The following is a 24619-nucleotide window of genomic DNA, read 5'->3' as shown; positions in this document are numbered from 1 at the left end:
TAATTCATTACTTCGTGTATTTTTAAGCAACTTGGTTCGGTTACTGTTTTTCAAAAAGTGTAGTTGTATACCTCGTCTTCGCCTCGGATATACACACTCTACGCTTATTGAAAAGACAGTTACCAAAGCTTATTGATCAGAAACACACCTGCGAGTATGGTTTTATCACAAAGCTGTTCCCTAATGTGTAATGAATTACTTTCACACCATGCAACGTAACTTACTGTTCATACCCATTCCATTTCAATTTAAAATAATTGAACATGAATTGTCGTAATAAATAATATGATACTTTGGGTGTACAGCTCTTATTTAACCCTCATTACAGCGACGCAATGTTTTACCTTCTTTTTTATGTGTGCATTTGACTCATTCCAGTGTTACACTGTGCACAAACAATAAATCTTCATTAAAATGAAATTAATAAAATTTATATGTGAAAATAGCGAACAAAATGGCCAATGAAATATTTCCAGTGAAAAATCCATTTCACAAGTTATGTCTGAACTGCAACACAATTATTTGGAGAAAAAACTTTTGCACAAAAAGTTCTTGTTATACCATAATGTTGGATTTGTTACATTACGTGCGCTTCTTAGTTTGCAATATCTTAAATAATTGATGATCTCCCACTCATAAATATAATTTCAGTAAAAGAAAATCTAATTCCGTTCAAGTTTTCTTCGTTTTGCTCTGGTAAAAACATATTTTTCTTTTGAAATAAAGTCTTACCAAAAGTGCGATTCGGTAGGAATGCGTAAGAACGGTTTTCCGTTGGTTTTATTTCCAAATTTCCAACCAAATCGTATAACGTCACCAGCGAGTCCTTGCACTTAAATTCTTTCGGCTCGGAACAGTCTGGACATGTTGTCGGAGGTCCGCATAAATCTTCGTATGATTCTCGATTCGGGGGTAATGATCCAAAAATGGCAACAGAATTGAAGTCATTGTTTCGGTTTGATGATCTTGTTTTGTCTAGATGTAGAGATGTTTTCATATCAAAAATTCGGTTCGATGAATAAAACGTTTGCAAACTAAAAAAAAAACTTCGGTGGAATTTAGTTCCTTATAGCTAGTTCCAGACAGACAAGGAACGAAAATCCATCAGTGATAATTGCAATCCAAAAATTTCCATATGAAATTTACGAAAACCAATTTCAATAATTCGATGCCCCAATTTAAGAAGATAAAACAGGATAGGCGTGAGTCTGAAATGTCAAGAACGGCTATTCCACGGCTATTAAACAGTATAATCATGAAATCTACGTTTATGTGTTGTAGATCCTTAGAATTGTAACGCATACTGGAGGTGCGATTAGTTTAAGAAATGGTTTTTGGAAGTAAATGAAATTGAAATTAAATGAAATCTATTACTTCTGTTATTTAAAGTATCATTTAATGGAAAATCTGTCGCTTCATTCGTTGTCCCATGCGTTTTGGTATAAGAGTTCACGCTAGTTACCTAAAACGTATTATTTTTGTCGTTGTCGTTAACAGATATATTATTGCTTGGGAAATATGCCGAAGGCGAAGAGTGATTACATCTGATGTAATTAATTTGACTTAATTACTGCAAACATACACATATAAGAGGAAGTGAAAAAAATTTCTGTTTCATTTCACTACTGGCCTCCGGTCTATGTGTACACCGTAAACAAATGAAGAGCGTCAGAATAGAAATTACTGTACAGAATACACCTGTAACAAGAAATTTTTATTTACGTTGTTCTTAACAAAATTTAATTATCTTGATTCCATTACAATTCAACCTTCAACAAAATACCAACGAACCTAAACCTCACATATAAAACATCACGTATGCAAGCAGAGAGTCTTCCAACCACTTTATTCTTTATTCGATTCGGTCTAATGAGTCCCAAGAAACAATAGAACATTTTTCTGATGATTATTATTTGAAGTGGAAAGGATGTCGGAATATTAAAATGTACGAACATCAATTTTTGTATACGCAAAGGCGATAGTGTTGTGTAGGTAGAAAATAGTATGGTATCCGGTACATATACCTCGCTTGCTTTAAATAATTTCATACTTTTATTCAATGGGAAACTAACTACTTTTTTTAGCGAATAATGTGTCTACCTCTACATTCCTATTACGATTTCATATTAAATGAAAGCCACACTCATCCAGTTAATAAAGTGGAAAATGTTGTTTGCTTATATGTTGTGAATGATTTGTTTATTTACCATTGACATAAATGACTGCTGTTGTAATGTTGACATCGTTTCTGCTTACGCATTGATATTCACCGTAATCATCTTCTCGTATTCGGGTGATGTTTAATCTGATTCTGGATTTATATCTAAAATAGCAGCGGAAGTAAGATTCAAAACAAATTAAATGTCGTTTGTTTATTGGCCAGTGGTTTCGATTTTTGTTGATTGATGCAAATTTCAGAGATTCGAATCCATCATTTTTCAAAGTTGCAAAACAATTTCAGAAATAAATTCGAATACAAACAAACGAGCTTGGGCACAGTTTTTTTTAATAAAATTATTTTTATTTTATACAATGCCGCATCTACATAGAGACCCATATTGGACCATGGTCCAGGGTGCTGGAAGAATGGGGCGCTGGAATATGATGGAAGCAAATGAATAGTTATTTACGTATCTGTTGTAGATTTTATATACAATTTCGCGAGTTGTAGCCGGAACGAAGTGAGGGCGACAAGTCAATAAAACTTCGACAACTGACGCGTATACAACTTCTCATGCTGAGGGCGATGCGTCATAGTTTCACATATCTGTAGTAATAATTACATTTTTACTCGAAATTAGAGCTGTGCGGGCGTACCTAATTTGTATGCCCGCCCGCCCGTGACCGATGTTAAGCAGTGAAATAAATGCCCGCCCGCCCGACGCCTGACAATTTTTTGACGCCCGCCTGATGCCCGCACATTTTCTTTTCAAGTTTTTGGCGCCCGCCTGATGACCGCCCAATAATACTAATACAAGCAAAATAGTACCAAAATTGTTCAGTAGCTGTGACTGGGGGCCTTGTTTTTGCAATTTTATCAAATCATTACGCAGTATTTCGTCGAATTTAATTTGTTTGTTCCTTCTTTGTATGAATTGTATCCAAAAAAGATGTTGTTTTTGAGAAATTTATTGAGCCCTCTCTAGCCCGACGACCGACCAATTTTCGATGCCTGCCCGATGCCCGCCCGAAATTTAGTTGCCCGATGTCGCGCCCGAAAAACTTAGGCCCGCCCGTGCCTGGTGCTATTGGGCGAGAGCGGGCATCGGGCGGGCCAATTTTTTGGGCTGCCCGCACAGCTTTACTCGAAATAATAAAATATTTTGGGCTATGAAAGCCATTAAGTATTTTGACCAGGATTGGCCAAACTGGACTTTTTCAATTTTTGGGCTTTCCAATATTTCTTTTGTATTTTTTCCCTTAAAACTGTCGATCTATTCGAAGTTTATGAATATTTACAATGCCAAGAAAAGGTAGTCAGGCTAAAAGCCGTCAATCAAACCTGTAAAAACTTGGATCTTTTCAATTTACATGTCTTTGGATTTACAGATAATATAATTCATTCAAGTTTTCGAAGGTGGTAAAGTTCCTAATATGGAAGCAACAGTACCACGTTGAATGGCTAGCGCCATCCTTTGAATCAAATAGCTTGTAGCTCGTTTTTCACGTGTTTTTTCTGTTATTTCGCTACCAATTTTTTTAATCAAATCCAAACCGCATTTGCCAATCACCCCAGATGTTTCAGTTGCAATTGGAACAAATATGAACTGGCGCATCAAATCGGAGTAATCCCATAAAAGTGATTTTCATTTCGCTAAGGGGACAAGACTTAACCCATCAGGCTTCTTACCATCTGGTCTGTAGCAACCTTCAGGCTCACGTTTGCAAGGGATTTCGGCTGATTTTAACGATCGTTGAAGCAAATCATTGGCTGATCCATGTCTCGGAAGTGTACCGGAAGCTTTGCTGCATGACGAACCGTATCTGCCAAATTTGTCAACTTTAGTCGCGCATACACATATTATGAGGCTGCACTATTGCGACTACAAGACGCAGTCCAATTGATATTCAGAACTCGTCATTGTGAAGATGTGTCCTTAGTTGAGGAGACGGTAAACACTGTAGCCAAGCGCCAGATTCTTTCCGAAATTCGCGAAAAAACGTGCCTTGTCTATTGTCGTATTCAGTGATGTTTTGTTTGATTGATTATGAAAGATTCCCAGGAATTTTGATAGATACGCAATGATTCCTCTGGTAGTTCTCCAAAAACTCTTTTCAATCCGGAGTAATTTTTGGTAGCCATGTATGTATCATCTTCATCTACCTCAAAGCCCACTCCTAATCTCTTAATCTGTTCAATCTACTCCGTTTATACGATTTTTCCGCTTGTAAAACTTAGTTCATTCCGAAATTTACTATATTCAACAAAAAGTAATGCTTTTCGTCCTTTTTAAATAATAGAATCCGTTTTATGTGAATGGTTCAATAAAATCAATAGCAACCCTCAACAAATCTGTTTGCAAAGAAACTCAAAAATCTCCTTTGTCTTTATCACCACAATAAGAGTGGCTTGTCGAACAAAATCAATAATTCACCGCATTTGAATGCTGTATGAGAGTCAGTTTTACCATTGAAAAATGATGGTCTTAATATTATAAAACTTTTTTTTTTGTCATCGTCGATAACTCACCCATCGGTAAATGTTTCCATGCGATATTTATCGCTTTGATCAAGAACTCTATTGTCTGATTTTCGTTTCCAGAATTTCAGTGCCTCTGGGAAAGCTTCAATCTATTTTCACCAAACGAAAAATGTTTAATAGGAGATTAATTTCGTGGCTGTAAAAATTTTATTTTATAAAAAAAAAGTTTTGTCGTTAAAATTTGGAGTTTAAAGATCATTTATGGTTGAATTATACGACGAAATAAGATAACTACACGAAAATTATTTTACACAACTCTATTAAATGGAATAATTATGGGTGGCGTAGATGTGCATCGTGTAAATTTTGTGGCTGTTTCCGGTAAATCACCAAGACAATATATAAAGTTTCAAACAAGATACTTTCAACAGCGCTCCAGAATGTTCACCTCTAATTTAAAGTCAGAAAAATTGACGCTTTTTCGTTGGTAACATATATACATAAAACGTAGATGTAATATAGACGCATTGGATTTCCTTTTACTGGCTTTTTTTTATGCTTTTATGCGGGATTATTTACGACTTTGAATATAATACCAACCAATAACAGACAATTTATTTTAACAACTTAAAAAATCGATAAAATTTATTGAATATGGCACATACGGAAAGGAAAGAAAAATTGTATAAAATGGTTCAACCTATTTCTAATCGTGAGTTCAGAGACATTAAAATGTGTGGGTGCCATAAGCGGCATGTGATTCCAAAATTTTATTAAATGACCAAAAAATGTTTCATTCATTAGGTCTTCTTTATTCATTAGGTATGCTGTGTGTTATTATGAATTTAATGAAAGCCGATTTTCATCCCACTTGTGTTTAATGGATACACTGTGCAAATGAATTATGCATTGACGTCGACTTGAAACTATTAGATGGTTTCTGTATATGGAAGAGTCCCATAAATTCTAGTCAAACTATGAACCGGTTGTGCAATCTCTCTAATAACTGTACGCATATTGGGCAATGCAAAATCTACATCTCAAAATTATATTCGAAAATATTATTCGTCTTACATCAACAGTTACGTTGTATCAAATAAAAAAAAATCTCCAAACTTTCAATAAAATTCGAAAATTGAACAGATGATGTTGTGGTCATTAACAAACCATTTGAATCTTCAAATAGTCGTACAATGCCTACCTACACCCGAAAAAGAATTTATCGCTTCGTTGGTATACAAGCAAGACCGATTATGTCTGAGGAAATATGGTGCTGTTCAGCGGTGTATACCCTCAGGTGTTCACGACATATTGTGTGCTCCGTTACATGCATTGTCTTGTAATATATTATTACAGTGGTTTGTGGTGGCTTATGGTGTTGCACAGAGGTCATGCGGAAATTCAGCCTTCGGCAATCGTTATTCGCATCATAAAGGGTAATTTCGCGAAACGAGTGGAATTGCAGTAAATCTAACAATCCAAGAAACCGATCGACCTTACCCAGGGCATATTTGTATCATACTCATTTACAGTTGTTTTTGAATCTACTGGTAGAACTCGATAATATTTCATGAACAAGAAAATCAATCTCTTCAAATAGGCTCTGGCTCAATGTTATTTATCTTAATCTCAGTTGATTTTGTTAAGATTTTTCAGGTAGTTCTTGAAACGTAATTGCAGGTGATTTAAAATACTCGATTTCTTTAAAACAATTATTAACATTCGGCGATGTATATGTAAGATCAACGAGCAAAGTAAGTAGAAGAGATTAAGTACATTTTGCATCGTATTTTTCAATTGAAGCGTAGAAGTTTATGTGTGCCAGCTGCTATGGCACACACTATTAAGTATATCATATACCAGCGATGATTTTATCTTAAATTGATTTTTTGAAAAAACGAATGAGGAAGAGAAACAATTACCGAATTCGATGCTCTCTAGCAATTCGATGTTCGATTTATCATGACAAATGAAATTCCATCAAGTCGAAGAAGACAATAAAGAAGAAATGAAGTAGATGATCATTACAATCATTTCCATATACTCTTACTCACTCTGGATGGTGTAGGTTGGATCGGTTGTGGAATACGATATTGAATTTTTGATTGAATGGAGATTATTTTGTTACTTAAAACGTTCAGTGATGGACGTCTTTTTATTGAGTTATCCAAGTTTAAGTTGATGTGCTTCATGAATGGTGCAAACAGTTAAATAAATACAAGAACATGGACAATAGAGATTTCTATTCTTTGCATTGACTTTTTTGCTTAATATACCCTCAACAGAGAAACGCGTATTACAATACAAATATCATAGACGAGCAAAGAGATATTATACGAATGATGGAACAAAACTATAAGATCAAGCTAGTTTAAATTTGGTTTCACAAACTACTGACGGTGTATGTGTTCCTCTTTTTTTTATAAATATAGAGTTGTTAAGCAATAAGATCATTTATACAATATTTTTTGATAAACAAAGAATTTTGTGAGAGTGATCACGTGATCAGATTTTATATCGTATGAATGGTCAATTTACATATCGTGTGAGTGAGAACCGCGAGAACCGATTGATGTGTAATTTCCCATGCTCGTACATATATGCCATAACAATAGAATATTTACACGAGATTGTGGTGTTACGAAGAGTAACCTAACAGTTGCACAGTGTTCTAATAATATGTGAAGTAACAGGTTGTTAAATATAAAAATTCTACGATAAATTTTCGTAAATTGAAATAATTCGGCCTTAATTCACCGTAATACACATTTAAAAAAATGTCTAAATCAACGCCACAGACCGATATAGAAGGTTTACGGACGACATTGTTAGGTTGTTTGAAGCGAATGGAAAAATTGATTGCTTCATTCAGCAAGGAAACATCAATGGACACATTAGAGGCTCATGCAGAGGTGCTGGAAATGTATTGGAAAAAAACTGTGGAGGCTAATCTGACAATAAATAGTTCAACGGAACGTATCTACGGCAAATTTCCAGAGGCTTCTATCTATCTCAGCTCGAAAATCAAACTGAAATCGATTACAAAGAGCCGGAAAATTTATTTATTCAATAATTCGTTGGCCTGCACCGTATTGTCGGAAGTAGTTGCGAAAATATCAACATTTAAAGATACAACACCGCTTGCCGAACTGGACGCTTATTCTCAGTTGCTGGAAAAGTATTGGACCAAATACTCAAACGATTTTATGGAAATATTCGAGCTGGTTTTGGATATGGAAGAAGACGCTTGGTTGGACATTAAAACGAATCAGGAACGAAATAAATATTTACAAAAAGAATTGGCGTACGTTGAGGCTAAGCTTCTACTAGAAAAATTAAAGGTGAATTTAAAGAAAACGAGTGGAAATTAATTTATTTCAATAAATTTTATCGAAACGATAAAAATAATATTTACGGCAAATGTCGAGTCGAATTGTTTTTAGTGAATTTTCATTATAGTTTTTTGTGTTTACATTCGGGTAACAAGTTATCCCGAAAAAGACTCTAGAAGTGTGTGCTTGTCATGTGAATGTTTTTTTTTTCTTAATTTAATTTTTATTAATCGAACATTATTTCTCACATTTTAAGTGTAAATGATATTCGAAGGTTGTGCTCCGGTTATTATTACTATATACCGGCGCAAGTTGTTTATTTTGTCAGTTTTTATACAATTTTTTTTTTGTGCTCAGTAATTATTATTATACAGACGACTTACTTTTCACGATCCGTTCTAGCAAAATGAATTTATGAGCGATTTTGTAAATTAAATGTTCTTACGTATAACGCCGATTATAAGTTTTTTTTCTCTCATCACGACTTCTGTTTTTTTATGCGGTAAGTTTAAATATTAAAAAAATGAAATTAGTGGAGCGAACGCTTATAATAGGACAGCAGAAAGTTTAATTGAGGAGGTGGTTTGTATTTTTCGTTAAACGCTGTCGATTCAAATTTTAATAAATACGGAATATCCTTTAGTTATACACACGAAATTTGAAAACCGACACATTTTCTGTTTCTGTGTTTTACTTGAGTTTCTGATTTCTCCATAAATGAAAAATTAAAAAAAAAAAACAGTAAAGCACGAAACAGAAAATGTGTCGGTTTTCAAAATTCCGCGATTGTATGGAAGAATCACCTTTTTATATATATACGCATTAAACACTCTACACATTACGACAACAACAATGTGGCCTGTGCAAGTACAGTTTCTTCGTGGAAACCGTGACTTGCGGAATTAGCGAACTGTAAATTTGAGTTATCAGACCTTGCTGAAAATTTCCCTAAATCATTTAATTCAAGTCAGTCACATAAAGATGAAATCTGTTACTTCTTTTGTTTCGAGTATCAAATCTTCTTTAATTATACTTACCGATTTGCTATATAAGTAAACTTAAACTTGAGCAAAGCCAACGCACTCCAAGAACAGGCACAAGAACAGTTTTTTTTACGGTCAAAAAGCCTCTTATTTTGGTATTCACTAAATTTTTATGAAAAATTGTGACTACTTCGTCGAGTAGGTCCCTTATTTTAAATCTGTTCTTGTGCCTGTGCTTGTTTTTGAGTGCGTTGGCAAAGCACTTCGAGCGGAAGTGATAAAAGCCAACTGTCAAGTTTTAGTACCCTTATTAGAGTACAGGTCATGTCTCAAAATTTGAGAGACCAACGAACTCCAAAACCGGCACAAGAACAGATTTAAAAAAAGGGACAAACGGGGGTCGCATAACCGACGCAGTAGTCATAACTTTGCATACAAATTCAGTGTTTTATGTTGGTATAATACCACTGCGGGCACCAAAATAAGAGGCTTTTCGGCCGTTGAAAAAATGTGTTCTTGTGTCTGTTCTTGGAGTGCGTCGGAGACATGAATAATAGAACACAACAAATTTTCTGTTTCTGAGTTTTACTTGAGTTTCTGATTTCTCTCTTTAAAAACACATGCAAAATTCACAAAAAACCAGTAAACCACGAAACAGAAAATGTGACGGTTTTCAAAATTCCGCTAGTGTAACAAAGGAGCTGTTATTGATGAGATGATTATATTTCAAGGCAGATCAAATAATAGTAGATTACTATTAAAGGGAAGTAATTTGATATCTCGTATCCACAGTAAAAGTATCCGAGGGCTACGAGATATGAAATTTTAGACCGCAAAAGAAAAATTCACTTTCGCCACACTTAAGAGGTAAATTAAACTACATCATTGTGCGGAAATCATTGTTTTGACTCGTGTGGTTGTATATTTCGCCTTCGGCTCAGAATACAAACTCCACGGTCTTCAAAACAACGATTCTCTGCACAAGTATGTACTCTACTATTCCCTATGGATGGAATGGCCCTACTACCTCCCTAGTAAAGTAAAAAGGTATTTCAGGTTCATTAAATCGAACTTTCGCCAGTTCAACATATTCTGTAAAATCACTAGCTTAATCATACATGTGATTTGTACACGACTTTATATCCACCGTTACCGTTACTTCTGATGTTTAAAATACCACTTAGTGTTTGATGTTCTACTACTTCAAATAGACTTTATATAAGAATATCATTATTCAGATGACACTTTTGACGTAGTTGTTCATAACATATGGGTGACTATCAGTCTCTAAAGTTAAATACTAATAACAGGATAACACAGAAAAAATCAGGCTCTTACATATCAACAATAAAAAAAAGCTAATGAAGACATAAATGCAATTAGCACTCGTACTGGAAATATTTGCACTTGTTCAATATAATGACATTGCTAAATTTATTCACATGTTTCAATCACGACTTACCTCACATTCAAGTGATACCGAACCGCCTTCTGTAGCATAAAGATATTGATTCCGAACCAACACCAAAGGAGCAACTGCAAGACATGAATGAATGCAACTTTCAATTTTCCTATTTCGACAGCTGAAACACTTACAGTGAACTTCAACATAATATGTAGCATTTGCTGATGGTGGTATTCCATTATCAGCTATGCATTGATATGCACCCATGTGAACACGATTAACTCTTGTAATATTTAGAGTATGGCCAGGAATTGAAGATGCTGCGGATAAAATTCATAAATTTTCGTGAGTAAAATGCAAATTTCACCAAATCCTCAATTCGAAATATAATATTAATCCAAACACACACCATCGTCGTCATCTTGTCACTTATAACATCAGCATTACGTACACAATCCAACATGAAATATGATTCTAAGTTTAAGTGACAAGCAATTTTCGTATAAGTGAATATAATGTTCTCAACGATAAGTTCTAGTCTGTCTGTTATAAGCAAGCAGAAGCTACAGCAAATTTCTGTATAGTTGGGGGAATTTTGATGCAAGTGTAATTAAGTTTAGGAATTTCACTGGATAGCCTTCATATACACGACTCACGCCCCATTTTAAATTGAAAAGTTGTTGTTAAGTTAGCTTTTGTGATTGGATTGGAAGGATCATTCTTTCACCATAATTAAGTGCGATATAAAAGTCCCACTGCAACCATTCAATTTAGATGGAGCTATGCCAGTATAGGTATGCTTATACGTAACATATCTATCGAAGCCGTAGACAAGCTATTGGCTAATATACACGAATAGTTCACTTCATAATAAAACTATTTCTTCGATTATTTCCAACTATTTTCACCCTACTTCGACTATGGTATGCTTCCTTGTAATCCCTCATACTATTATGTTGTAAGTTTTAGCAGCCAACAGACACTTAACATATGAAGCTTCAATATAGAAGCTTTGCGGTGAGACGTACACAATAAAATGATATTTACGTGAAATATTTGAGGGTAATGATAAGTACATGGCTTATATCACATTACATTCACCCATTTCATATAAAAGTTCGATTACGTTCAGATATTTACAATAACGTCGAACAAAGTACCTTGCCATGCACCAACATTTATTGTTCGAGAATCCTCTCTGCGCCATTCGACAGAAGGTTTAGGATGGCCAGTAGCTGCACACCGTAACCGTAAATGGTCTCCTTCATGCACTATAATTGGGCGAGTTGATTCAAGTGTACCTGCACCTGGATTGAGTAAAGCATTTCATTAGTTTTCCAGATTTACATAGAGTATTTCGGTATTTGATGCTACGATGCGGTTTGTCTATATTGTAGGTAAGTATATGAAAAGTGTAATTGCACATTGTATCATAAAATAATTCGGTGTCGATTATTAGGATCAGATGTATGATTTTTTAGGTTCTTAGTAATTTTACTTTACAGTGGGAGAAAAGATAGAACCAACATTTTCAACGGTTATAGTCCAATTGATGTTATTTATTCCACCTGCAATATCCACGTTAATATAGACATCCATACGTGGAAGAAATCAATTTTGGATTGTAATTGTGACTTCTTATTTTTCTCCGCCTGTAGCATTTTCTAAGCCTTACAACAACAAAAAACAGTTTCATGCAAGAAAATCATACCGGCAATCGATGGTGGAATTAGATATTGATCCGAGAATGTTCCGTTAACCTTAACCTTCCAAGCATTTATTCCTGGAATGCCAGGGGTTCCGTTGATACCAGGACGTCCAGTTCGTCCACGCGGTCCTGTCATACCTATAATAAATGTGAAAAGGGATAGAGATACCTTCTATAGAAGCAAACAAACGGATAAAGTAATGACTATGAAAATAAGCATAAATTTTACTTTGCTAAAGTTCTTAACGGTTGATAAGTTCGTCCAACTTTCGTATTTTTTATATTACACAAAATGATGTAAGAAAAAGCTTTCAATGAAAATAAATTGCTTTTTATTATACTTCTTTCTTTATGGTTGAGAGTATAGGGAAAGTATTGAAATGTTATTGATCTGTAGAAGTACTTCTCATAAGATGTACACTGAGCGAAATTTCCTACGTGCTATGTGTATATCATTCGTGCACCCTGTTAAAAAGTGTGGTAAGGTAGTTATACAGCGGGCTCGAATATAATACGTGCGAGACGTATTTCGCTTTGACAGAGATTTACAAATATAAATTTTACTGGATTAACCTACGATATACACACCATATTAACAGTTTACAGGTGTTATTATACATTTTAGAAGTTATTAGTAACTAGGTCCCGGCCTTTGGCGGGTAGGCCCCTTGACTGATATTAGATAATTTGGGTTTCCAAGATAGATTTATAAGTAATATATGGGAAGTATTTATGACATTATGTTTCAAGTAGATACTTTTGTACCATGGGCATAGGCGTCATGGGCTTCAAAATTTGCGGGCGGTGGGCAGAGCATGGGCACTTTCATAAAACGGGGGCGCTCACCAAACTAGGACTTTTCATTGTACATCCTTCAATTCAAAATTGCCAACAAAATCATGAATAAAATTGATGAATTTTCAACGAATATCAATCACTTTGCATGTGAGCTTCATTAAATGAGTCCATACTAGTCTTCTAAGACATAATTTGTAATTTTATTTCGATTTATATATTTCACCCAATTTGACCTCATTTCGCTTAGATATCTTTTTTATATTATTTTCTTAGACTAAACTGTAATTTTCATTGGTTGAATGTTAACAAAATAATCTGAAATATAAGGTAGAGGCCGATCAAGGTAGTTGATAAATGAAAATTAATAAATACTAGTAACTAGTATAATTTGCAGCTAGTTTCTCTACCACTACCAGTTAGGTTCAAATGTGACTGCAGACTTAAAGTAGGAATAGTTCATTACGTCCTTGTTTGGAAATTTTTATTTTGCCTAGAGGGAGCTTTGTAGCCAGAGCCGAAGGCGAGGGTTATAATCCCTCGTGGCAAAATAACAATCTCCAAACAATTTATTTTACTTGCGAACCCCTGCGAAAATGAAAATTTCAGTTTCGCAGGGTGCGGCAAATACAAACTATTTGCTGGTAGAAAACTATCATTTGACAGTTGATGTTAATAACTGGCACGATGCTATGAATTGTTTTAAGAAATCATAGATCATCTTCAAGGCCGCTCCACGATAAGAAAGGACACCGCGTTAAAAAATCTCATACAAATGAATGAATGAACGAAACTTAAGTAAGGTTACTTGTAAAAGTACCGTATCTTGAAGATGATCTATAGCATCGTGCCAGTTATTAACATCAACGATTACTTTTTATAGATTTTATTTTGCCATCTTCAATTTGAAATTATATTCCTGTTGAGATTGGAAATATTAAAAAAAAACTTTTACAAAATTTACAAGTTCAACGATTTTTTACATTTTGCTACGTCGAATCTGAAACTTAAAAAGCACCACTTCGATTCTCTCAACGGCCTGTTAGCTCAGCTGGAAAGTCTCAGCGTGGCGTAGGAGAGATACCCGGTTCAAATCCAGTGAAAGCTTTTGTTTTTTTTTTCTTTTTCTTTTTTTGCTTGTGAGCCTTTTGTAAAACTAAAAAACAGATGATTGTACCATTACGAATCATTAATAAGCTTCGACCAAATCTCAAATTGACAATTAAACGTCATAGCCTGTATAACACTTACTGTACGTTTTAAATGTACATAGTGTACGGATAAGTAAACCATTGGTCTTATCGCGTTTTTGGGCGATTTAAACGTAGAACTTTTTTTTGGGTGTACATTTATTCTAATTTGGTAACATTCGTTTGATTAACACTCAGACATGTCATCCCACCAAACCACATCTCCTCGGCCAAACGGGCTCATTTACGAACTTAACTGCGATTCGATTGAAACAAATTTCAAGAAAATCGGACTAAATTTACGCGATCTAGAGTGTCTAAAAGCATTTAGCGGCCCGTAGAATTCAATTGCGATTCGATTGAAACCAATTTCAAAAAAATCATACTAAATTTACGCGATCTAGAGTGTTTACAAGCATTTCCTGAAGGAGCTTTATTTCGATTTTTTTGGCAACTTTAAAAAAAAAATTGGTAACGGACACTCATTTCCTACTTTTTCCAAAAAAAAAATTTGGTAACGGATACTCATTTCCAACTTTTTCGAAAAAAAAATTTGGTAACGGACAACTTTCCAACTTTTTTGAAAAAAAAAAAAAATTTTGGTAACGGACACTCATTTCAAAAACGAGCCGTCAGAACAGTCGGAGCGTTTGCTGCGACTGAGCCCCGTACAAACCCGTACATCTATTGCGCACGTGACCCTACTTCGTCCGTCGCCCTACTCTTACCGTAAGCCTATTGCGCCCGTAAACGTCGTAAAATTCTTATGCAATGTGTACGTCTTAAAAATTGCGCATAACGCAATTACGAAGCCCCGTACGACGTTCCTTTCAAAAGTAACACAAACTACACTTCCCACTGATCAGTGATTTTGGAATTATCATTTTCACCTATTTATATTGATTTTACAAAAATCCAAAATGGCGGCCGACGGCCATTTTGTTAGGAGGTTGAAAGTACAACGGCTGCTTTAAATTCGTTAGTACCTTTCAAACAAAAAAAATCATGAAATTCGGTTAAATTTTACTCGAGATATTAACAAAAAACACCACCTTCACTGTACGGCCGAGTAGCCACATATAAGCTCACTCCAAGAGACCTAGCTCACGCTCCCGTAAACCGAGTTTCCTAAACTTTTTTTTCCCTGATTGGTACGGTCAATACCTATCTAATAAATCAAAATCCATCTAAATCCGTTCAAATATGACTAACCTACAAGCAAAAACGGCTTGCCGCCCTGTACCTAGTTCACACCAAGGGGTCCAACTCACGAGTCGGTCATCCAATTTCCATAAACTTTTTTTTGTGGATAGGTATTGTAAATACCTTTCATTTGACGTATCACTTACAAGTGTAGCCTTTAAATGGCCAGAGAAATCTTTGGAAAACGTTAAAGCACTTATGGGGCTTCAGCTCTGGAGGGGTCGACCCAAAATCGCCCATCTTCGAACTTAGCCTCACTATTTCAACCACCTTTCAGGGAAAAAAACAAATTTTGAAATCGGATTTGAATTACTCAAGATATCGACGTGACAGACGGACAGACGGACAGACGGACAGACGGACAGAAGGACAGACGGACAGACGGACAGACAAAATTTTTATTGCGGATTCGTTATCTATGAACATAGGCAAACACTTTGCCCTTACCGTCTGCTTCGAATTCCATCAATTACACACGGCATCGTAATCCTATAAGCCCCTTCGTACTTCGTACGGGGCTAAAAAGATTTGGTAACCGACAATCATTTTCTACTTTAAATAAAATTTGTTGGTAACGGACACTCAATTCCAATTTTTTACAAAAAAATTTTTTTTGGTAACGGACACTCATTTCCAACTTTTTCCAAAAAAATTTTTTTTTTGGTAACGGACACTCATTTACAACTAAAAAAAATTTTTGGTAACGGACACTCATTTCTTACTTTTTCCAAAAAAAAATTTTTTTTTGTAACGGACACTCATTTCCAACTTTTTCAAAAATAAAAATTTTTGGTAACGGACACTCATTTACAACTAAAAAAAATTTTGGTAACGGACACTCATTTCCAAATTTTTTCAAAAAAAAATTTTTTTTGGTAACGGACACTCATTCCCAATTTTTTCAAAGAAAAAAAAAATTTGGTAACGGACACTCATTTACAACTTTAAAAAAAAAATTGGTAACGGACCCTCATTTTCCGCCGTTAGACCCTGACTTACAGTCAAGGGAACAAATATTTGAAATTAAAAATTGACTTTTTCGGGAGTTGAACCGGGGACCTCTGTATAATGAGCCAACAATCTTTCTAATGTTGCAGTACAGTAGTGTTGGCTGACATTTCTTATTGTTGAAGGGTACTTTGAAATCCATAAACGTATGTGGCGTTTAAGTTACGTAGAGCACGTTATAACGCAACGCACATAAACAATGATGACAACGTTTTTTTAAACATAATTGAATTTAAGTTCATAAAGAATGAGGAATTAGTTACGACTTGATGGCAGGATAGTTATGGACCTGGATCAAATATAGATAATTTTAACTTAAACATCTTTCTGATATGATTACTTCATAAAAATTGAAAGGATTTTGTCGAGAATTTTTCTAATTTACAAAAACATTTTTTTTTTGTAGTTTATCGCCTTCGTGTTAAAAAATTTAAATATGGTTCCAATTCAATATTCAAGACCAACATCCACTGTATACGTTTGACATGCGTGATGAGCGTTTAACTTCTGTCCCACTCGTAAGTTATTCACATTCCACGTACATGACCACAATACGTAACACATGAATATTTAAATGTGACAATCGAAATACGTAACTACGTTTTCAATGTGGGGTGGCTCAAGTATAAGAAACAGTGCCCATGTATCATATACGTCAGTGAAGTATATTACACTTCTACGAGAAATTTTACACATACCCGGAGTATTGTCTGAATTTTCTTTTTCTGGGTGTAGGTATTCATGTGGAGCATATATATACAATCATTGCATGTTACCCTGTTCAAATAGTCTTGTATACAATTTCATATTACATTGGTATTACGTACCCTACAAGTTATCTTTTTCACATCATACATAGTTACAGAAAATGATGAAACTGAAACTTTTCATTCGAAAGTTGAAATTGAAATTTAAATCACCCATGCTTATCAATGTGAAACACCGCTGTCTGTTGTAAACGTCTAACATCCTTTTCAGTTACAGACCGAGACGGGATGTTCAGGTGTTCATACAGAAACGTTATCAACGACAATTTAACGTTTATTAACTATTTAGAAAAACGATGTTTTAAACGACGCTATTTCGTTATTTGTAAAATTGTAAACACTAATTTCTGCAACAATTTTTGTTTACGATCCATTTAGTGTTCTAATTATGTTGTAAATTTTATGAAGCATCTGAAATGTAAGTAAGAGAATGTCATAGACGACGTACACTTTCCTTTTCGAGCTTTTTTTATCTACCTAGGTGAAATAATAGCAGTGAAAAAGTGCTATTATTTCGCCGGCGGTAGATAAAATAGCGTATTCACCTCTGTCCAAATGTTTATTTAGACACTTGGGGAATTATTGCATGAGCCGAAGGTGAAGCCGAAGGCATAAACATGTGGACAGAGGTGAATAATCTACTATTTCTACTCACTGAGCTCCTGAGAAATTAGTTTTAACACACATGTCAGTGAAGTAATGACCTATTTTCCGGTGGTGCGTAGAGTAAATATTTTTTTTACCACGGATGTGTGTCATTACTTAATAACGCGGTTCTCATTTCATTCATTCATGCTCTCTTTATGTCAGAGTTAACCTCAGTATCAAAATGAATGGAAAGCTATTATTTGCAGCTTTTGTTTGTACTACAATTCGACCTACATTTACAAGAGATTATTGCTACTTATTTTGAGCGAAGTGTATGTTTTCGTCTGTTACCCTTAGTTGTATGATTGACATAGACTATGTCACATAGTCCTGATTTACAAATAGTTTTGAATGTGAATGTGAATGTGTGTACATTGTCTTTAAAAATAAACCCCTTTCAGAGAGTTACTTTGACTTTGAGTGGATTTTGTAAGTGGAATTTCATCAAAAACATTTTCATCGTTTCCAATAAGTATTTTCGCATGATTTTAACTATATTTTTAGTGACGTTCTATGGAATTGGAGATTATGTTTTAAAGAATCCTAAAATCTTTGCGGACACTCTCAATATGTCTTATATCCTCTTATATCCCAAAACAATTACACTTTTCCCCGAAATAAAATTTGCTTCTTGAAAAAGGACGAAATGATAAAAATTTATGCTAAATTCTGATAATATTCCCAACGTGTTACACCTTCTCTAACACACCCGATACAAAGTTGATTCTCTCATATTCACTTGTTACAAATGTGATTTACGTAAATAATATTTAAATTCACCTATAAATCACTCACTGGACCAAATAAATTGTCCATTTAAAATATTGAATCAGAAATTCTTTCACACGTAACAAGTATGAATTACACCAATAAAATGAAGTATGAGTGCGGATTAAATATGTACCATGGATTATATACATGGAAAATAAAACAGAGAATAAGTTTGGCAATTCAAAGATCTAACGCAACTAGGGTGATGGGAACCTTCAATGCTTCAGAGTCAATGAAAGAAATTTTTTATATTTTGTAATTACTATTTTCATGTCGTTAACTCCATTATTTTCGTCGAATAAAAAGATTATATACATGGAAAATCCTTTTACCGTAAATACTTGTGTTCACCATGAAGAGGGTGGTTGAATGCAAATTTCGCTATTAAACCGGTATAAATTATCGTTAATAGTTGATATATAAATGTATACGAAGGTGTTGTTTATTTAGTAAAAGCTTCCGGTGACTTGATTCAATTTACATTGTATACAAGTTTGGGAATACACATCACTGAATATGCATAATCGGTTAGAAGTCATCCATGCGTTAATTCGGTAAGCTACGTTGTCACAAATTTAATCTTATTGCTTAGAAAAAGATGAAATTTCTTTCAATGGAAACGAAAGCTATATAACAATCGATATCGTAAACAGTATAACATAAAGGAAAATTTAATTTGACTGTTCGATTGTTGATGAATAGTAAGAAAACTTTGGCGTTATACTGTTTCTGATTTCAATTTTAGTAATAGACTGCAACCTTACCTCTTTCTCCTTGAGGTCCTTGTGGACCCTGTGGTCCAAGAGCTCCTTCTCTTCCTATCAAAGGGTGTTATTAAATTTTCTTTGAATGAACGAACACGAACAGTTTATCTCACCGTCTTTTCCGTTCAATCCATTTTTACCGTCTGTGCCAGGTATGCCATCTTTTCCAGGAATGCCATCAGACCCAGCTCGACCAGGAACTCCATCTAAGCCAGGCTCACCAGGTACCTATTGTAGTGGCATTACAAGTACAGTACTTGAAGTACTTTTCCGAAAATATATCACATTTATTGAACTTACCCCATCTCGCCCGTCTAAACGTAATGCAAATAATCGAAATATCCAGCATGTGAGAAATGAGAGGCAAATGTAGAATTATTATTAAATCAAAGGTCTTGAATTTAAAGGAAACATACCTAACCCTGGACTTCCAGGCAATCCTTTCGGTCCCCTTCCATCTCTTCCCGGTGGACCTGACAACGAAAGATATTGCTCATTGCAACGAAATCATTCAGAATTTCAAATGGTTCATGATATTAATAACGTCATGTAACTCAAAATGACTTTTACCTGGCATTCCCATGTCACCTCGATAACCTTTTGGACCGGGTAAGCCTTTAAGATGTTCAAAGTTGAAACATTTCCCGAGTTAAACATTTTATAAATTACCTGGAGGACCCACGGGACAATACTCTTTGGTGGCACTGCAGAAGCCAGTTACTGATTCATACTAAAAGGTAAGTTCATGGTATTTTAAAGTTTGGAAATGACTATGCATAAAAATTGTTTCTCTCTCGTTGTTCGTTTCTGTCAGTTTATAAATTTACTGAAAATGATTCTAATAGCCCGAAATTGAAATTGAATCTATCACTAAATGTGTTTACTCCAAAAAAGAAACTCCACAAAATTAATATTACAGTCCCTTCCTTCCAGCAAAATGTTTATGAAAAAAAAAAATGGAACGGGGAAAAGTGAAGCACGTTTCTTTATTTATTTTTATGCAAATAGATTTCTTTCCTTTCCTTTTTCCCCATTGTATTCAAAACGATTTAGTATAATAAACCCAGATTTTGCGTACCGGTGGTCGTATATTGTTGCGGCTGATGTTTGTGTGAAAAGGTGAGAGTTATTTTTTGCAATTTTCCTAAAAGCCTTTCAATGCGAAACGGAAATAAAACCTGACAGACTTTTCATTATTTTTATCTTTAATACAAAAATTTTGTCGCTTCTCAATTGTGTCGTGCTAACACTGACATTGTTACCGAAGCGCTAGTACTACAAGGTTATCGGATGATAAAATCGTCAATTACGAGTGTCATTTATTTTAGAGAATAATGTTATAGAGCACCTTCAGATCATTTTCAAACTTTTTGTTGGGATGAAGAAGAAAATTCGAGCAAATTCGTTCGTTTTGCATGTTGCAAGCTTAAAAAATTCGAGGCACGTTTTTGTTGAATTTGGGGAAAACATTCAGAACTCTTGGTAGCAACAGAGGTATCAACTAAATTCACAAAAAAAAACTGTACAACTCAGTCAAAACGAAATTATTTTCTACCAGTGCTACCCATTTGAAAGAAGAAAAAAATAGCGCTACCAGTTTGGAGCGGCGCACCGCTTCGTTAATACACACAAGAATGCATGCAATCCATTTACAGAGCACCCTAAGTTTTGTTTCTTTAACCATTTCTTTTTTAGTCGAAAATGAACCATTATGTTCATGTAAATGTTTTCGAGACTGGATGCAAACGTTAGAGCCAAATGAATATAGAAAATAATGGAAAACAGTTCACGCAAGCTTTTGGTGTGCGGCTTTGTCCATTGTTCTTTTGATTTACTTTTAAAGAAAATTCGGGTAAACGAACCTTTTAAAATTTATTGTTGGAATCAGGTGACTCATCTTGAATTGATTAGCAAAGAATTCAAATTCGTAAAAAACTCCATGACCTTCCATCAAATAATTTCATTATTGTTTTAATTACACCAATAAACGCCTTGCGGTAGACATTTAAACCGGAATTAATGCTAAATTTGTTGTTCTTGTTTACTAATTAAATTATGCAACGCTTTGTTGTGTGCTCACCGCAATATAAATTACTTTTGAAAACATTTACACCGATGAGGGAAGTGTTCACTCACCTTCTGTACCACGAAAACATAGATATACACAAAAAGCATCGTTTCGGCATTCCAACTTTTCGTAGAAGAAATACTTTAATTATAAACGTAATCTTTGAAAATCCACCGTCTCATACAAATATGGAGTTCTTTATTGGAAAATGTAATTTGTTTTTACGTATTTATTCTACCGAGTGGAAAACATAAAATGCGTAAAAATTAACGGAAAGTTAGAGGGAACAACATGCATTAGATCCTTCTCAAATCGACTATCAAATAAATATGAACCAGTTTTTTTGGAAATTACACCAAATATTTGAGAGGTTCGGTACAACGCAGTTATTTAAATGTATAAACGGTTTGATTAGTTCGATATATGCAGCTCAAACGGTAGTTCTATCAATGACTTAATATATTTACCGGTATTCTGCAATAGTTCGTTAACCAAGTCCATTCATCCCCACCTGGAGCGGCACCCTTATATCCATAAGTTTTCTTGTATTCTTCGTCCTTCTTTTCTAACTCTCGTCTAATCTTAGGATTGAAAAACTCCACATATTTCTCTTGATCTGAAAAATCAGAATAATCATTGGATCACCTAGGGAAAAGATTTTATCTGCCACTTGGTAACCCGCCGATAAGACTTCACAGTTTTGAAAATTTACCAAATTTTCTTTTTTAATGTAAATAAACACCAACCTTGCTCAACATACTTTACATGCATGCGCTCTACTTTACCTCACTGTTTGTGACCTTGAAAAAGCACTTACTGTGCACGAGCATGTAAAATAAGTTATTATAAGTAAGTTATTAGCTTGTGTGATTACTTCACTCGCCTTCGGCTCGTTCCACAAAGAAAAATCACACTTGTTAAAACAACAAACTTACAAGCAAAGTCGGAATATACTAATCTGGTTGTTAAAATCTACAATTGTCAAGACTTAATAATCTTATCCTCGGTTTTTAATTGCATTTGTATATAAGTTTACTCACTGCACCCCCGGAAAATGGTTCATTAAATAAAACTCATTTCCCGGGGGCTAAGTGAGTAAAATGACTTACGTGATTGTTTAGAACTTTTTCTTTTGCCAAGTCAGAGGGTAACATACAGTCAAGGTAAAATACAAAGTTCCAAACTAGGACGTTATCTATTTTACCATGTCATTTCACTATAGACTTTTTAGACAAGACAAAACGAAACAAAGCTTGGCGACGAAAATCAAATTTTTAGAATTGTAACAGATAACTTTTCTATTAAATATACCTTCGTTTTGCGTTCCAGTTACCATATTTTCAATTGTTATACTGGCTTCCCTTCTTTCTCGCATGATGTGATGCATTTGGTAACTTTTCCTTTCATTTTCAATTACACTGCTTTCATAAGGCAACGCAGTGCTGAAATTATTAAAGAAATTTATCAGGAAAATGACGGAACATGAATATGAATTTATAAACCTGAATTGTTAAAAAAAAACTGTTAACAATGGTTCTGAAAGCTTCATTCTAGCATTAAATTGGCGACACCAAAGAAAAGGTATCGTTGTATTTGATCAGTATTAGGGACCATAAGACCAAACAATCGAATTTTTGATTATTATATTCATCGGCCTGATTAATTCTTTCAGTCGAAAAGCAAGGCTCATTTGTACAATTAGTAAAATCTCTTACTTCATTTTTGTTGTTTGTGCTTTAAACATAGTTTAGCAGAGTTAAACAAACCTAGTTACTTCATTAGTTTCAAAATGTTTGCTTTATAAGACAACATCGACAACATTGACATTAGGAAATATCGTAGTCGTCTGTAAAAGGTTTTAATTAAGTAATTTAACCGTGTATGTTAAAGCAATTATTTTTAGCAAAAATCCTCCAAGGCTCTCCTCACATCACTCAAGAGCATAACATTTTCCTTTAATTTAATGAAACCATGTGCACGCATAAAAATCTTCTGTCAGCTACAGACAACATCTTATATACATGTATGTTTAACACGATTATTTTCATCTATGCATAAAAAATGCCGTCGCTCGGAAAAGTATTATGTATAACAAGTACCGATGGAATACAAAACAAGTCCTTATTCATTGGGGAATTTTAATTTACTGAAGAAGTAAAGCTTCAACGAAAGTCTAAAATGTCGATCCTATTTATTCCATTATGATAATTAGTTTGTTTTCTTAAAATGTGATTATATTTATTTTGTTCTATCTCCTCGTCTTATAAAACATCTCTTGCGGGGGAAATAAAATAAAATTTATGATACCGTGTAGACATTAGTGGCATGGTTCATTGGCGCTGTAATAATCATCAGACTTCATTGGCACGCGAATCTAAATGGGAAACAGGCTGAAAATAATCGATTATTTCAAATTAAATTAAGGAATTAAGCTAATAATTATGAATATTCTCAAGAACATCATCAAATTCAATGAGAACCAGCCATACCGTTTTTTGCCGGGGAGTGAGATAACAATGTGGTGGTAAATAATATATTAGGTTGAATTCAGGTTTATAAGATCTAATCTCGGATTTTTACAGTTTTTTCTTCCACATCTTATTCTTTCCAGTTTTCTCAGACAATATTCCGATATGAGATTATTCAACAACAGTCCTCCTCAGTGCTTCAATTGCTCCTCATATACCCGATGGAGCATCAGCACCCTTGACAATTTGTTTAGGTGAGTCTAGGTCTTAGCTCCAAAAATAAACAGTCATTGAACATAAAGTGCTGAACTATAATATAACTTGCTGTATTTACATTAACATGTATTTAGACAATCAATTACTTCTTTTGATCAAGAGATTAAGTCTTCAGAATGTTCCGAAGATAGATAGATACAAAATCTTGTACTTCATTGTTCTTCCAAATTTTATGAAAAATTCGCATTTTACCTTTACGATACAGTACAATGGTGGAAAAACACCTAGCTCCCGAAAAAAACAAACAAAAGAATTTACCAAAGATATTAGGCTTTTTTATCAATGCACATCAGCGTAGTACACACTGTTTACTGTAGATGAAATTTACTTAAATCACTTAAAATTATTATGAGTTCTGTTCCAAGTGAAACAAATCGCGTTCATTCGGAACATTAACTCAGGCTTAAAAATGTTTTTCCCATTTTCTCAGTCGTAACGACAATATCAATTTCGTTAGGGTCGATACAAAAAAAAATTATCCACATTATCAAAATGACCGTTGTGATAATAGGTTTATGTGTATCTCGTATGGAATTTATTCAGCACAAATAAATAAGAATGTATCCGACAAATTGCGTTACTTTCCATTCA

General features: G+C 34.4%; 1 protein-coding gene across 1 annotated transcript in view; it reads right to left on the bottom strand.

Moving 5' to 3' along the window:
• LOC119073381 overlaps positions 1-24619 on the bottom strand; it is a 37884-nt gene that overhangs the window by 9018 nt on the left and 4247 nt on the right. The window contains exons 2-16 of the mRNA XM_037178806.1: positions 22596-22726; positions 21752-21900; positions 19886-19946; positions 19787-19831; positions 19633-19689; positions 19517-19530; positions 19330-19444; positions 19217-19270; positions 12074-12208; positions 11523-11669; positions 10554-10682; positions 10420-10493; positions 4691-4791; positions 2208-2323; positions 733-975 (exon numbers count right to left, since the gene is read on the bottom strand). Of these exons, the coding sequence (XP_037034701.1) occupies positions 733-975; positions 2208-2323; positions 4691-4791; positions 10420-10493; positions 10554-10682; positions 11523-11669; positions 12074-12208; positions 19217-19270; positions 19330-19444; positions 19517-19530; positions 19633-19689; positions 19787-19831; positions 19886-19946; positions 21752-21900; positions 22596-22726 (1571 nt within the window). The remainder of the gene's footprint in view (positions 1-732; positions 976-2207; positions 2324-4690; positions 4792-10419; positions 10494-10553; positions 10683-11522; positions 11670-12073; positions 12209-19216; positions 19271-19329; positions 19445-19516; positions 19531-19632; positions 19690-19786; positions 19832-19885; positions 19947-21751; positions 21901-22595; positions 22727-24619) is intronic.

This window comes from Bradysia coprophila, unplaced genomic scaffold, assembly GCF_014529535.1.
Source record: "Bradysia coprophila strain Holo2 unplaced genomic scaffold, BU_Bcop_v1 contig_138, whole genome shotgun sequence".
Taxonomy (NCBI): Eukaryota; Metazoa; Arthropoda; class Insecta; order Diptera; family Sciaridae; genus Bradysia; species Bradysia coprophila.
This window is presented reverse-complemented; position numbering and strand designations above follow the sequence as displayed.